Source organism: Danio aesculapii, chromosome 3 (assembly GCF_903798145.1).
Source record: "Danio aesculapii chromosome 3, fDanAes4.1, whole genome shotgun sequence".
NCBI lineage: Eukaryota > Metazoa > Chordata > Actinopteri > Cypriniformes > Danionidae > Danio > Danio aesculapii.
This window is the reverse complement of record NC_079437.1, coordinates 30,370,485-30,384,984: the sequence shown is the minus strand read 5'-3', so window position 1 is coordinate 30,384,984 and position 14,500 is coordinate 30,370,485. Positions and strand designations below refer to the sequence as shown.

Sequence of the window (14,500 nt, the reverse complement as noted above, 5' to 3'; positions counted from 1 at the left end):
CTCTTTCTGCTGAGGTTCACAAAAATGGTTTACATTTACAATTAAGAAATGCTTTTTTAGAACTGTTTGCAATGACACTTTCTCAGGGTTTAGCGCAGATTTCTGTGTCGTTATTATGTTTTTATAAAGCTGTTTGTGGTGGTTATCCGCTTGTAAGTGTGACATCACACGAAGTGGCTGCCGGGTCCAAGCACTCTATCAAACTGTATGGCGAGGCTCAACAAATAGTAATAATAAATGTTTACAAAGCAATGTAATACTTTCAAAAATCACAAACGCTCTATATATAGAGCATATCGCTATATATATAGCGATTTGTGATTTTGAAAGTATTACATTGCTTTACAGTTGAAGTCTGAATTATTAGGCCCCTTTGAATGTTTTTTCTTCATTAAATATTTCCCAAATGATGTTTAACAGAGCAAGGAAATTTTCCCAGTATGTCTGATAATATTTTTTCTTCTGGAGAAAGTCTTATTTGTTTTATTTTGGCTAGAATAAAAGCAGTTTTTAATTTTTTTAAAAAACATTTTAAGGTCAAAATTATTAGCCCTTTAAAGCTATATTTTTTCGATTGTCTACAGAACAAACCATCATTATACAACAATTTGCCTAATTACCCAAACCTGCCAAGTTAACCTTAATAACCTAGTTAAGCCTTTAAATGTCACTTTAAGCTGTATAGAAGTGTCTTGAAAAATATATCTAGTAAAATATTTACTGTCATCATAGCAAAGATAAAATAAATCAGTTATTAGAGATGAGTTATTAAAATTATTATGTTTAGAAATGTGTTGAAAAATATCTTCTTTCGGTTAAACAGAAATTCTAGGGGGGCTAAAAATTCTGACTTCAACTGTATATATAATTGTTAAAATATTGTGTGTGATGCAGCAAGTCCAGAGACTATTGTGTACACCATGATTTAATATAAGATTCACTTTTGAATTAAGTGGTCATGAATGATTATTTTCTCATTTTTAAATTGGATCCAGAAACAGTATACATACGTCACGACTTAACAAGCGGATATAGAGGAAAACCTTTCTAAAAACTTGAAACACTTCATTTATCAGACATAGTTTGAGTAAAATTATAAAGGATCTGTAAATTGCTTTAAAATGTGCATATTCATTTGATGTTTGAGGTAATCTCAGCCAAAATAAACATGAATATCATTTTGCCATATGGCAACACCATGCAGTAGAGGGTAAATATATAAAATCAAACATAAAGTGCTCTGGGCTAGCTTAAATAATGTGTCGGTGCTCTTTGGGTAAGGGAGTTGTCAGAATAAACAGCAAAAATCAGTCCAAAAAATATTAAAAAGCTTTTAATGACATGGCTATTGCACCTACGCGTATCGGCAAACATTTGCCTTCAGGGTAACAGAGATCAGATGCATCTAGAGTTTCTTTTGAACACTATGGTCTCATGACTCATTAGAATATCTAAACAATACTAAAATAATATATTAAGGACAAGGTCAACTCAACAATCACTATTAATTCAGCATTAAATTAAAAACTGAATCGGCATTGGGAGGGGAAATCTTCATGGAATTGTGATTCAGATGGCTCTACAAACATTTTAGCAAAAGTCTATAATTTGCTGCAGTTTTTAGTTGTTTAGTAAGTGGAGCATGATTTATGATTAAGTGTTGTAATTTATGAACAAAAGATGCACCACTATAGACATTTTTTTATTTTAATTTTGAAATGATGAATTTTACAAAAGCAAAGGGCAAACAAATACAGTGGATGTAACTTCACATCCTTTTAACTGTGTATTTTAAAACATTAAGCTCAGAAATGCACATACACATTACATTTCTAATGTCCTCTTTTTTCATGATGAAAAAGTCCCACATATGTCAAGATCTTAACTTTCCCTCTAAAAAAACTCCCCTGGTGCACAGATATGTTCTGCATCATTCCATATCGATAACATTAAAAAAAGAAACATTTATTTGATGACAGCGGATATATTGTGTTATAAACTATTATAAACTAACATACTGTAACATTTGCATCTCCATATGCATGTGTGTTTTTTTCATTATGGTAAACTTATTTGGTATGAGTCCTGCAAACACACATTCTGACAAAAATAGTGAAAAGCCCAAATTAAAACAAGGTAAAATAGCAATAATAAATAAAACTCTCTCAATCTCTGCCACAATCTCAGTTATCTGTTTTGGAATTTTTTATTTAACGATATTCACTTAACATTTCACTTTCAACCTGCTGCAAATCTAAAAAAAAAAAAAAAGGCATTTTCTTAATTCACAATGTTCCTGACAGTGATGCAGATATAACAGTTTGCTTTTCTAGCAGCTGTGTGGATCAGAACAGAGATTTTTTTAAAGTCACTAATTGGCGAGGCCTATGAACTGCAGAGAAGAGTGGAAAAGGTCGGCAGAGGTTAAGCTCGGTCTGACTTTTGAAGTATTGCAGTAAACAGAGATTTAAACCCTTCACAATCTCACCTTCTAGGTCAGCGATAGATAAATGGACATTGACAGACCCAGACTCAGGAGATGTAACATCAACACACATTCCTGTCTGTGAAATGTTAAAAATGTGACCACCCTCTCATTAAAAACAGACATTTGGGGTTTCTGAAAAATACACTCTAAAAAATATCTGTTCATTAACAGTTTCTGTATTTTGTGATTCACACGTGTTTTCTGTTTATTTACGGTTGTGAACTGCATAATGGGATTTTGATCTCTGCTCTGTCAACTTTTAATGTTGAAAATTCAAGTCTACAGTTTAATAAAGTGACTTTTATTCACATTTTAGTAGTTTGAGAAATAAAATATAGAGAAATGAGTCTGTAAAATAACAGAGAATGCACTGGTAGATTATTTCAAGGTTTTTATACCTTGATATACAACACCAAACCAGACATTATCACTTAAAACTATTACAAATGTTAATAAAAGTCCCTTTTTCAAACTTTCCAATGTGAAAAGTTGTTGGAAGAAAGATCAAACAGGGAAAATTAAAAACACGACTCACAAGATATGGAAAACTGCTCATTTACAGATATTATTTACACTGTATGCTGTCTTAGAAAAATAGCAAATAATGTCCACAGAATATTATCAAGCACATGATGATGGGTGAGTTTTCATTTACTGTTCTAGGGCACTAAAATTGCTACTTACTATCTACAGTATGTTATACATGTATAGAATGACAGTTTATAACAGTAATTCCCAAGAATATTCCCAACATCAATACTCAATATGAACAGCGGACTCGTTCCAGAATTGCAGGTACATTTCAAGCATTTTCCATTCATTTTCTTTAAACCAGAATAACATACAACAACTGAACAATTCACATAAACTAAATCTATTATCAAAATCAAATAATGTTTAAATCCTATAGGGAAAGTTTGATTCTGTTACTAATTATTGGTTAAATTATTACTATTTAAACAGCAAACAGAGATGGCATTTTTCACCCATTTGTGCGTTAGCTCAAGATGCTAACCTTAAATTACAACCATGACATCTCTAAGACTGAATTTTATCGGTTTTCATCATATTATTGTTTTTAAAAAAGTAGATGAGATTAAATTCACTGAAATATCACAATAACAGAGTTGAAAATCTACTATTGGTGTTTATCCTAAACAAAAATTCTCTTTTGATAAACATTCATATTTAGAAGGTTTTTAAAAAGGCTCAGCAGCGGCTAAGTTTGTTGAGCAACTAGGAAGTTTTGATACTGAGGAAGACATTTTGACTGTTGTATATAAATCCCTTATTGAGTCTATCCTTTTTACATTGTAGCCTGGTTTAACTCCTCTCTGCTAAAAGCAAAAATAAACTTTTAAGGTTGGTAAACATATCGAGTAAAATAATTGGTGAAAGACAAACACCTCTCACTGATTTATTTATAGCAGCGACAAAAAGAAACCCCTCCACAATTGTGAAAGACTCTTCCCATTCTTTACATGGTTCGTTTAAGTTACTTCCATCTGGTAGATGGTATAAAGTCCCTTTAGCAAAAAAGCTTAGTACAAGAAGACATTGATTCCCACTGCCATTGGTTTAAAATAAGTGTGTAAGTGGATTTATTGAATTGAATTGAATTGATTTGAATTAAATTCAATTCAATTCAATTGAACTGAACTAACTGAGAGAATTCCTTCCTGAGTTTTCTGCAAGAGGAAGTAACATCCCTTGGAGCAAGTCTTTTTCTATATTCATTCATTCATTCATTTTCTGCCACATTTCCGTGGCTGGGCCGCAGGGGCAGCAGTCTTAGGTGAGAATCCCAGACTTCCCTCTCCCCAGACTCTTCCTCTAGCTCCTCTTGGGGATCCCGAGGCGTTCCCAGGCCAGCCGAGAGACATAGTCCCTCCAGGGTGTCCTGGGTCTTCCCTGAGGCCTCCTCCCATGCCTGGAACACCTCCCTAGGTAGGCGCTCAGGAGGCATCCGAAACAGATGCCAGAGCCACCTCAGCTGACTACTCTCGATGTGGAGGAGCAGCGCCTCTACTCCGAGCTCCTCCTAAGTGTCAGAGCTCCTCACCCTATCCATAAGAGTGCACCCTGCCACCCTTCGAAGGAAACTCATTTCGACCGCTTGTATCCGAGATCTTGTCGTTTCAGTCATGACCCAAAGCTCATGACCATAGGTGAGAGTAGGGACATAGATTGACCGGTAAATCGAGAGCTTTGGCTTTCGGCTCAGCTCCTTATTTACCACAACGGACCGGTACATCGACCACATTACTGCTGCCACTGCACCAATCCGCCTGTCAATCTCACGTTTCATCCCTCCCTTACTTGTAAACAAAACCCGGAGATACTTAAACTCCTCCACCTGGGGTAAGGACTTTCCTCTATAATAACGTTTTAAATATTTTTATGCCTTTTTATAACAAATGTAACAAGAGTTAACAATAAGGACAGACAGAACTCTTTCTTTTTATAACCAAAAAAACAAATAAAAATGAAAATAGAAATTTCATGCAAATGCTTATTCAAATTAGTAGAGTAAACACAAAAAAGATGAAAACTAGACTTCATTGTTTCATGATAATTGAAGATTCATGATGCAGAGACATTCTAAAGTGTGTATAGTGGGAGTCTTTAAGTTAATATTTTCAAAATGTTTCTAAATACACATTACAAACATTATTTTTAGAGATAACCTTGATATAATATGTGATGTTATTCAAAACCTTTTCATTAAAGTTTTCGTTTTTAAGAATTAATAGAATATATTGGAGACTCAAAATGTACCCGCAATTCTAGAATCGCCCACATAATCAACTACCTCTGGAGAGGGACACAAAAAGTTGATTTCTAATAGAGTTAAATGCAGGAATGTGTGTGTCATGACTCACGGCCCCAGAGGAGCCAGAAAACAGCATTATGACAGCAGTGATGGGGGCAGGGGACGGGACAGAAGTGCATGTGAAGAGCCTATAGTAGAGCTGAAAAGAGCCCATTAATGATAGAGGGATTTAGATCTGCGGACATTTTGTTCCTAGTGTCAGTGTTGTTGATGATGAACTGGATAAATAATCTGGTTAGTTTTCCAGAGTTGGAATCTTACAGACGAATGGAAAAGCCTTATCGCAGTTGTTGTCATTCCAAGACCTCAGAGCTGCAAAAGAGGGAAAGATACATACAAATAGTTTCTCCATTTCTTGATATTCTGTATAATTTGTGGCACTGTCAGTAAGTTAAATTCATCAAATGTATTGGAATTACACATGTAATATAACAGGGGACCGTACAATTTGGTGTTTGCACCATTTAACACAAATGTGATTTAATTAACTTAGCAATTTATGTTGTAAGCTGAGAAAATATTATATGCTATTCCTTCTATGCTAATGAAGGACTACTGAGACAGACATTCTAAGCACAGGATGGGTCCTCCTGGCATGGCAGAGTTCCTCACAGCTCTATAACACATCTCTGCCATTTGTCTTACAGTAACCATGTGCCTTTCACCACACACAATTCACCTGATTGTGATCTTCCTTCATATAACTTTGTCATGTTTGGTGTCATTTGACAGTTCTTGACTTAATCGTAGTGATGAAATCATCAGAGACACTGATGTATTTCTATAAACAATCTATTTACTATTGTTGGGTCCTGGTCTGAGGAGAGTATGTTAATGTTCTTCTCCCCCACTCTGTTATTCTCCTCAACTTTGCACTCATGTTCAGCTGGTTTTGGGTGTTGGTTTTCACTCATGTTTGACTATGCTTTGCTCAGGGTATAATAAGGAAAGGTAACTGTTGATCTGGGAGAGTGGCTTTTACGTCTCGCACACACCGGTGCGTAGCTTCATATGCTAAAAAAGGCAGTTTCACTGTCTTTGTTATATAACTGTTCATATGTTACAGCTTTGTTTCTCTATAGAGTATGTTAGTTTGTTTCATTCTACTGTGTATATTTAAACATGTAACTTAATAAACAACTTTGCCTTCTTTAAAACATTGAGATTCTTTCTCTTTATCAATGTTGATAACAACTTTAATGGAGTCAGATTAATTACAATAATTGATTTAAACACGCCATCCTTTAACTGCTTTCTGTTTCCTATTATCGGTCCAGAATAGCAGTGTAAGCTTCAAGCCTTACAATGTAAAATTGACACAACATACACTATGTATGCCTACATGTACTTAGTCAAATATAAATAAGAATAACTAATCATACTTATATATCATGTCATATTTTAAAGGATTAAACAATTGCTTACAATGCATAAAGACTGAAAATGACTATTATAATCATAATTTGGAACTTACTGTGATTTTTAATGTCAGCAAATGATTCTTTATTTAAATATTCTTGGTCAGATTTATTGGTAAATGTGATCGTAACCCACACAACGTCTTATTTTGCATCGCATATTTTTGGCAATAGCCCGAAATACATTGTAGGGGTCCATATTATTTTTCTTTTATGTTAAAAAAAACATTTGAATATTAAGTAAAGATTATATCCCATATATATATTTAGTTAGTAACTTTTTATTAGTGCTAGGCATTTAATTTGGACAATTTTAGAGAATATTTTGTCATTATTTTTATTTTTTTGCACCCTCAGATTCCAGATTTTCACATAACTAATCATAACAAATGTTATATCAACAGAAAGCTGATTTATTCAGATTTTATGCACAGTAAAAAAAATTATGACAAAAAGTCAAGACATTTTTATGTTCCTTTAATTTAGTTAATCAGGTTTCAACTAAGTTATACAATGTTTGATTGATGTAAGTTGAGATGACTAGAAACGTTTACTTGATTAAACTAAAAAAAATTAAGTCAAGAGTTTTTTTTACTGTGTGTTCATGTATATCAAAACATTGACACTTACAGTTTGACTGGTTTTGTGGTCCAGAGTCACAAACAAGCTATGTTAAATGAATGACATTTAAGTTGGTATCTTCTGCATATTATGGCCAAAATGTATGATAATCATAATTTTTTGCTCAAAACAACACTGTAAAAATGATCAATTAGTCGTGACAGCATAATTTAATCTAACTTAATCATGTTTTAACTTGATTTTTAAGATACAGAAGCTGTTTTAAGTCAGTTTAACATAATATAAGTTCAATGGAACTTATAAGGTTAATTTGATTCAGCTTAAAAATGGCAACCAGGGTTTTTTTTTTTTTACAGTGAAATGACTAATCAGGACAGAGTCTAATATATCATGTACTGAATGAATTAAATAAATCAGTGTTATATAAACAACAATTACTGAATAAGTATGCTGCTAACTCACCACTGTTTTGTCTGTACCAGATCTCCACACAGTCCTCCTCCTCAGGGATGCGATGAATCCCATCATCTGGCTGATTTCCATCCCAGTAACTGTACTCAAAGGGTGACCCATCTGTCCACTCCATAGTGCCCTCCTGCCAACAACCGATAATTAACAGCCCTATTACGTGTGCTTGCTCCTTACCCTTTAACCCTCAAGTGATAATTAAAGTCATCTGGCCCAGCATGACTTTGGAGCTTAGAGAGATAGCTGACTCAAAAATGAAAATTCTGTCATTCCTCATACTCATCTTTTACTTGTTCCGAACACAAAAGAAGATATTTTGAAGAATGTTAGTGACCTGTAACCATTGACTTATTTGTTTTTCCTAGTTCATTCATTCCTTTTCTTTTCGGCTTAGTCTCTTTATTAATCTAGGGTCGCCACAGTGTAATGAACCACCAACTTATCCAGCATATATTTTACACAGCGGATGCCCTTCCAGCTCCAACCCACCACTGGGAAACATCCATTCACATTCACACACATACACTACCGACAATTTAGCCTACCCAATTCACCTATACCATGTCTTTGGACTTGTGGGGGAAACCGAAGCACCTGAAGGAAACCCATGCCAACACAGGGAGAACATGCAAACTCCACACAGAAATGCCAACTGACCCAGCCGAGGCTCGAACCAGCGACCTTTTGCTGTGAGGTGAACGTACCCACTGTGCCAGCGTGCGGCCTGTTTTTCCTAGTTCATTCATTCATTGATTTTCTTTTCGGCTTAGTCCCTTTATTAATCTGGGGTTGCCACAGCGGAATGAACTGCCAACTTATCCAGCATATGTTTCACGAAACATCCATATATACACATTTACACTCATACACTACGGGCAATTTACTTATACCTTGTCATTGGACTTGTGGGGGAAACAACCGGAGCACCCGGAGGAAACCCACGCGAACATGGGGAGAACATGCAAACTCTGCAAAGTAAAACTTTTTTTAAATAGGTTCATTTTCCAAGTCTCCTAAAGTTAAACAGTTCAGTTTTACCATTTTTTTATCCATTCAGCTGATCTCTGGGTCTTGCAGGAGCATTTTTAGCTAAGCTTACCATAAATAATTTATCGCATTAGACCAGTGGTTCTCAAACTGTACAGGGTACACAAACTGTACACGTACCACTAGTGTTTTTACCCTTCTTTTTGACATATAAAGTTATTTGCATTGTAGAGCAGCGTGACTTTCGGTTTTGTTTGTTACCTCAGATTTAAGCTAATTAATTTGGATGTGATTCAAATGGTGTGAGACACAGAACATAGACTCAAGCAACTTTGCCATGCTTGATGAAGCTCAGAGGTAGAATATAATTAAAGTTAGTCTTAAAGTTATGCACAAACGGAGGAACCGCGAACTGTACCCGAATGTGCTTGAAAACAGTGGTCATTGCGCGGTTAATGCGAACATCACGGGTAAGATGTGATCACTTAAGATTTGATGTCATTTGCACCAAATCACGGAATTACCACATGTATGAGTTGGTCAAGCATTTGGAGGGGTATATATATATATATACATATATATATATATATATATATATATATATATATATATATATATATATATATATATATATATATATATATATCAGGTCCAAGCAACATTTCAGTGCTGTATCTGCTTAATTAGGCCTACAACGCTATTATATTTCAATACTGGTCATGGTGGTACTTGGAGAAACTATTTTTTTCTGAGGTGGTACTTGGTGAAGCAAGTTTGAGAACCACTGCATTAGATCATTAGCATCTTGCCCAGATTCAAAAAACTGTTTTGATCATTTATCTACACTGGAATTCTCTAATTCATGCATAATAATCAATTAACTTTACTTTCAGTTACAATGATATTGTAACTTTTCAGTTCTTACCACACGCAGACTCCTGGGTTCTTTGGCTTAGTTGCAAAAAAGACACACAGAGCGGGGATAAACGTCATAAATCAGCCACATCAGATTACATCATGTGATTTCCCTCTCAGTCTCTCTCCTTTTTCTCTTTATTTAAAAGTATAGAACATTAATTTTAACTTTAAATTTCACTCCCTACAATGTGAAGCTGTGCCTGAAAATAGTCTGCAGTGAGTTAACTGTAACAGGTAAATCATTACGTCTGCTGCAACTGTGGTATATCAGCAAAGTTCCTTGATTACTATGCCAGAATGAGAGTATTTTCTTAGCAATATCAACATAGAAAATAGCAATTTTTCATTTTCCATCAGTCTTAGTACATGATGTAACAGCAGAATCAAGTTTTAAAAAGGAAAATTATTTTTCCAAACTATTTTTGAACTTGAGCAAGATGCTAATGGTCTAATGTGATTCAATGATTTATGCTAAGCTAAGCTAAAAATTTTCCCGCCAGACCCGGAGAACGACTTGAATGTATTAAAAAATGATAAATAAAGAGTTCAGATGCAAAAACCTCTAAGTGTCATCTGAAATTTTCTTCTAAAATTATCATTTTTCTCAGGTACCTATGTCTTGATTTAGTAATTAATCTTATATGGAAAATAATAGACTATTTGCATCGCTTTTAACATGAAAGAACTGAACATAAACATAAGAGGCTAAGAAAAATGTTCATTGTAGAAGAAAATTTCAGATGGCAATTAAATCTGAACTCTTCAAATCTCTAGAAAGTTATGAACTGAACTTATTTACAAAAAAAATGTGATGTTCCATTAATGCTTACAGGATTCCAGCTTTCTTACAACTGCGTATGAAATGTGCTATAGAAATAAAATTGCTTTATCTTATTGTGTGTTAAACAGAAAACTCAAACTGCTTTGGAACAAGTGAAGGGTGAGTAAATGATGACAGAATATCCATTTTTTTTTTTGTGAACTATCCCTTTAATCCAAATTCTCAGAGAAACATTACAGATCAGAGTGTCTGTTATAACATCATCCATAAACTATCTACCTCAACTTGGTGTTAGACCCAAATGTGTCTGGAATTGATTAAACATCACTCCGACAAACTATATTTTCCGTTGGTGAAATTATTATTGGGAGGTTTGACAGGCTGGGCTTGGCTTTTTATAACACACACAAGCTGTGTCAGACATGCAGCTGCTTATGTTTTTCATTATGACTGCTTCCTAGTAAATAAAACACTAATGAATCACTCATAAAACACACTGTGTGGGTATGTGGGTTGTGTTTGTACTTAATAGAAAATGTTATCGTGTTTACCTGTCTTCTGTCATGCAGGCCAATCCAAATATCGGTTGGAATTCCTGGCATACGGCTGTTCACAAGATCGTAGACAAACACATTTTCTTCCCAGCTATGAAGTAAGTTATTGGAAAATTAATGTTTTGATGGGTCGTTCAGCAAAATCCTGTACTACTGTGAGACAAATCATGTCATCTCAGCATTGGAGTTAGATGTTGCCTATTGGGTCATCATCATGACCACCAGTGAAATTTTACTGTAAAATCTGTAGGAGTCAGATTACCATTTACCAACTTGTCAAGTCATGTGTATTCTATCTGAGCAAGCAGTCAATGAATCACTGTTCTGATCTATGTAATGGGCCATACGGTGTTTGTCAAAATGTGATGAATGGCTTGCAGTTGATTCATTCAGACTGTTCTCTCACACAATAAATCTGGGCAATGTTAGAAATTGAGTTATTTAGTCAAAAGATTGTATAAACACACAAGACATTTACATTTGACAAAAGTATTACCCCTCCTGTCGTTTTCCAAATATTCTTCAATTGGCATTTAACTGAGAGATGTTTTTACAACACATTATTAAACATAGGGTGTCCTATCATACACCTGGCGCAAAAAGGCCATTTTGAGCCCAGTGTAACCATAATTTTCAGGTTTTGTGCCACATTGTGTATTGATGGGTGTGCCGGTCTAAAAAGGAGGTGTGTTACGGTGCATTATTGGAGAGTTGCTATTTTGAGGAACTAAAATAGACCGTGCTGTTGACCATCTGAAAGCTGGCCCAAAGTGCAGCACAGAGCGCGTTAGTTGTGCCCTATGCATCCAAAAAGCGACACATTGCTTAATACACACAGGATGTACAGTAATACACAAATATCTTTACATAATTAAAGGATTAAAATGTTACAAATATTATTATTTTCTACATAAATATAGAAACCACTGCCTCCATGCCTTCTTTATCTCAAGGGGAGTTTTTTTCAGTTTATACATGACAGTTTGCATTTGTATGTTATTATTATTATTAGCAGTATAATTTATTATTTAATATTTATATTTGTTTTAATAAAAACAAGTTTAGTGCCCCATTCAGGTTTTGGACCATATGGGGCATAAGAATAAGACGTGCGTTTGGACAGAATTCAGTTTTTGACCACACTTCATTATTATTGTTCATTTATTTGTTTACTGGAAATTAGAATTGAATTTTGAAATAGTTTTGAAACAAATCTTTGTGCTTAACAAATGAAATTAAATATGTAGGCTGATGGATGTCTTCAGTGGAGTGCATAGAACAGTTTACTTATCTATGAAAGTAAAGGAGTAAAGAAAAGAGTAAAAGTAAAGTAAAAAAAATGTAAAGTGGAGGCTCATTCTTTATCCTCGTGCTGCAGATGGTTTGTTTAACTGTTTTCTCGCTAGTGAAGTGTTTAATAATTTCATAATTTTATACATAAAATATTATTTCAAAAATAATATGAAAATATAAGAACACATGATGGGTGGCCTGTAATGTGGGGCATTGAATAACAAAGGGAAATCCTACCTGTGGACAGAGGTGAGTTTGGCAGATTTGTGTCCGTTTGAGAACTCAGCGCAGTACAGATCTGCCTCAGCCCATGTGCGGTTCAGGGGGAAGAAGCGGTAACAGTAACCCTCAAATTCAGTCCAGAACAGTGGACATGTCACAGGCTGGTTTGAGTCTGACAACTGCATAGGCAATGCTGGAGGAAACGGGAATGATATTACATTAGCCTATAGGAAGAGTTTGTAATAAATGTCTTGATTTTTTTATACACCACAAGGTTTTTTTTTCTTCAGGAAAACATAGAGAAATCAGGCAAACATGGCTCACTAATTATGGTTTTAATGATGGTTAAATACATTGCATCCATGAATGTGATATTATATGAAGTACCATCTCATGAATTTTCATCACAAAGTTGGACCAAGTAAATTAAGAGTTTAATATACCTTTATTCATCAAAAACACATTAAACTGATCAAAGGTGGCAGTAAAGACATTTATAATATAACTAAATATTCAACTTAAAATAAATGCAGCTGCTTTGATAAGCAAAGAATCACTAAAAGCTAAATGCATAACATTTTCTACACAAAAAAAGGATTTTTCTACACTAATAAGAACCATTTTTTATGTTTGAGCCACAAAATAATGAATCGCAATAGAGTGGCAAATTCTAATTTCTGAATGATCATAACAAGAAAGATTGTAATGTTACTGAAATTCAGCGTTAATTACAATTTGTTTGTTTGTTAGACTTTATTAATCCCAAAGAGAAATTCACATGTGACAGCAGAGCTCTCCATACTAAAGATAGATCAAAAAAATTACACATATATATATATAAAATATACAATAATAAAATATATAAAAAACAATAATAAAATTACATTCATACTGCACACTTTAGTTTCAAACAATGAGTAGTCACTTGTCTATATCTAATGCTATTACAATTCAGCATAATTCATCTAGTATGACTTTGGTTATACAATCTGATCACTGTTGGTAAAAATGACATCCTGTATCTTTCTCTGTAACACCGGGGCTGAATTAATCTTGCACTAAAAGAGCTTGCACATACACTTGGACTATATCAAAAAGGAGATGATTATCATGGTTCATCATGCTGACAAATCTGTCCATCAAATGTATTCAGGGAGAAAGCAACTATTTTAAACATAAATGATATACTGTTTAATTGACTTTTTGATCAAATAAATGCAGCTTAGTCTAGAAAAAGAGACTTCCTTCAAAACTAAATCATGTTTTTTTTTTACTTTTGATGAAATGTTTTCACACTTTTCCATTAAATGTCAGATTGTTTAACTAAAGAAGACTCTCAGTCATGTTGTTGGCCTCAGTTATCTCCATTAAATTGAGAAAAATCTGAAACATTTTCCTCCAAAACTTTAATTTCTCCTCAGCTATAAGGAAACAGCATCATATACATCTTGGATGGCCTGATGGAAATAAATAAACGTATTATTGGGGTTTTCTATTCCTTAATAGAATATATTTGGTATAAACTATTTCATTTAACCCAGCTGTTTAAATGCAAAATTCTCTTCAGCTATATAGAAAAGGTGCCACATCCATCTTGAATTGCCTGAGGGAAATAAATAAACATAGTTTGGGGTTTTCTATTCCTTTATAGATTATATTTGGTATAAACTATTTCTTTTAACCTAGCTGTTCAAATGCACAGGCAAAAACAACACCAATGATGCATTACACTAATTGAAACATCACTTGCAAAGTATCTGATGACAAACTAGAAATCAGTCATTGTTTCCTTTTCACAGAAACAGCCAGCATTCGATTAATTTTCAGCTGTGCAATAAAGCTGAAAGTCTGTTATGTATTAAAAACAATTATAAGATACACTTTTCACCAATATATAATTACGCTATTTAAAGGTTGCATTAAAAATGCCAGGGGAGGACAAGTCTTCTTAAACGA

General features: G+C 34.1%; 1 protein-coding gene across 1 annotated transcript in view; it reads right to left on the bottom strand.

Moving 5' to 3' along the window:
- Positions 1-1,317: 1,317 nt before the first annotated feature.
- The window catches only part of clec19a (C-type lectin domain containing 19A), a 28,794-nt gene continuing 15,611 nt past the window's right edge, over positions 1,318-14,500 (bottom strand). The window contains exons 3-6 of the mRNA XM_056452694.1: positions 12,560-12,737; positions 11,027-11,120; positions 7,784-7,916; positions 1,318-5,633 (exon numbers count right to left, since the gene is read on the bottom strand). Of these exons, the coding sequence (XP_056308669.1) occupies positions 5,557-5,633; positions 7,784-7,916; positions 11,027-11,120; positions 12,560-12,737 (482 nt within the window). The 3' untranslated portion in view covers positions 1,318-5,556. The remainder of the gene's footprint in view (positions 5,634-7,783; positions 7,917-11,026; positions 11,121-12,559; positions 12,738-14,500) is intronic.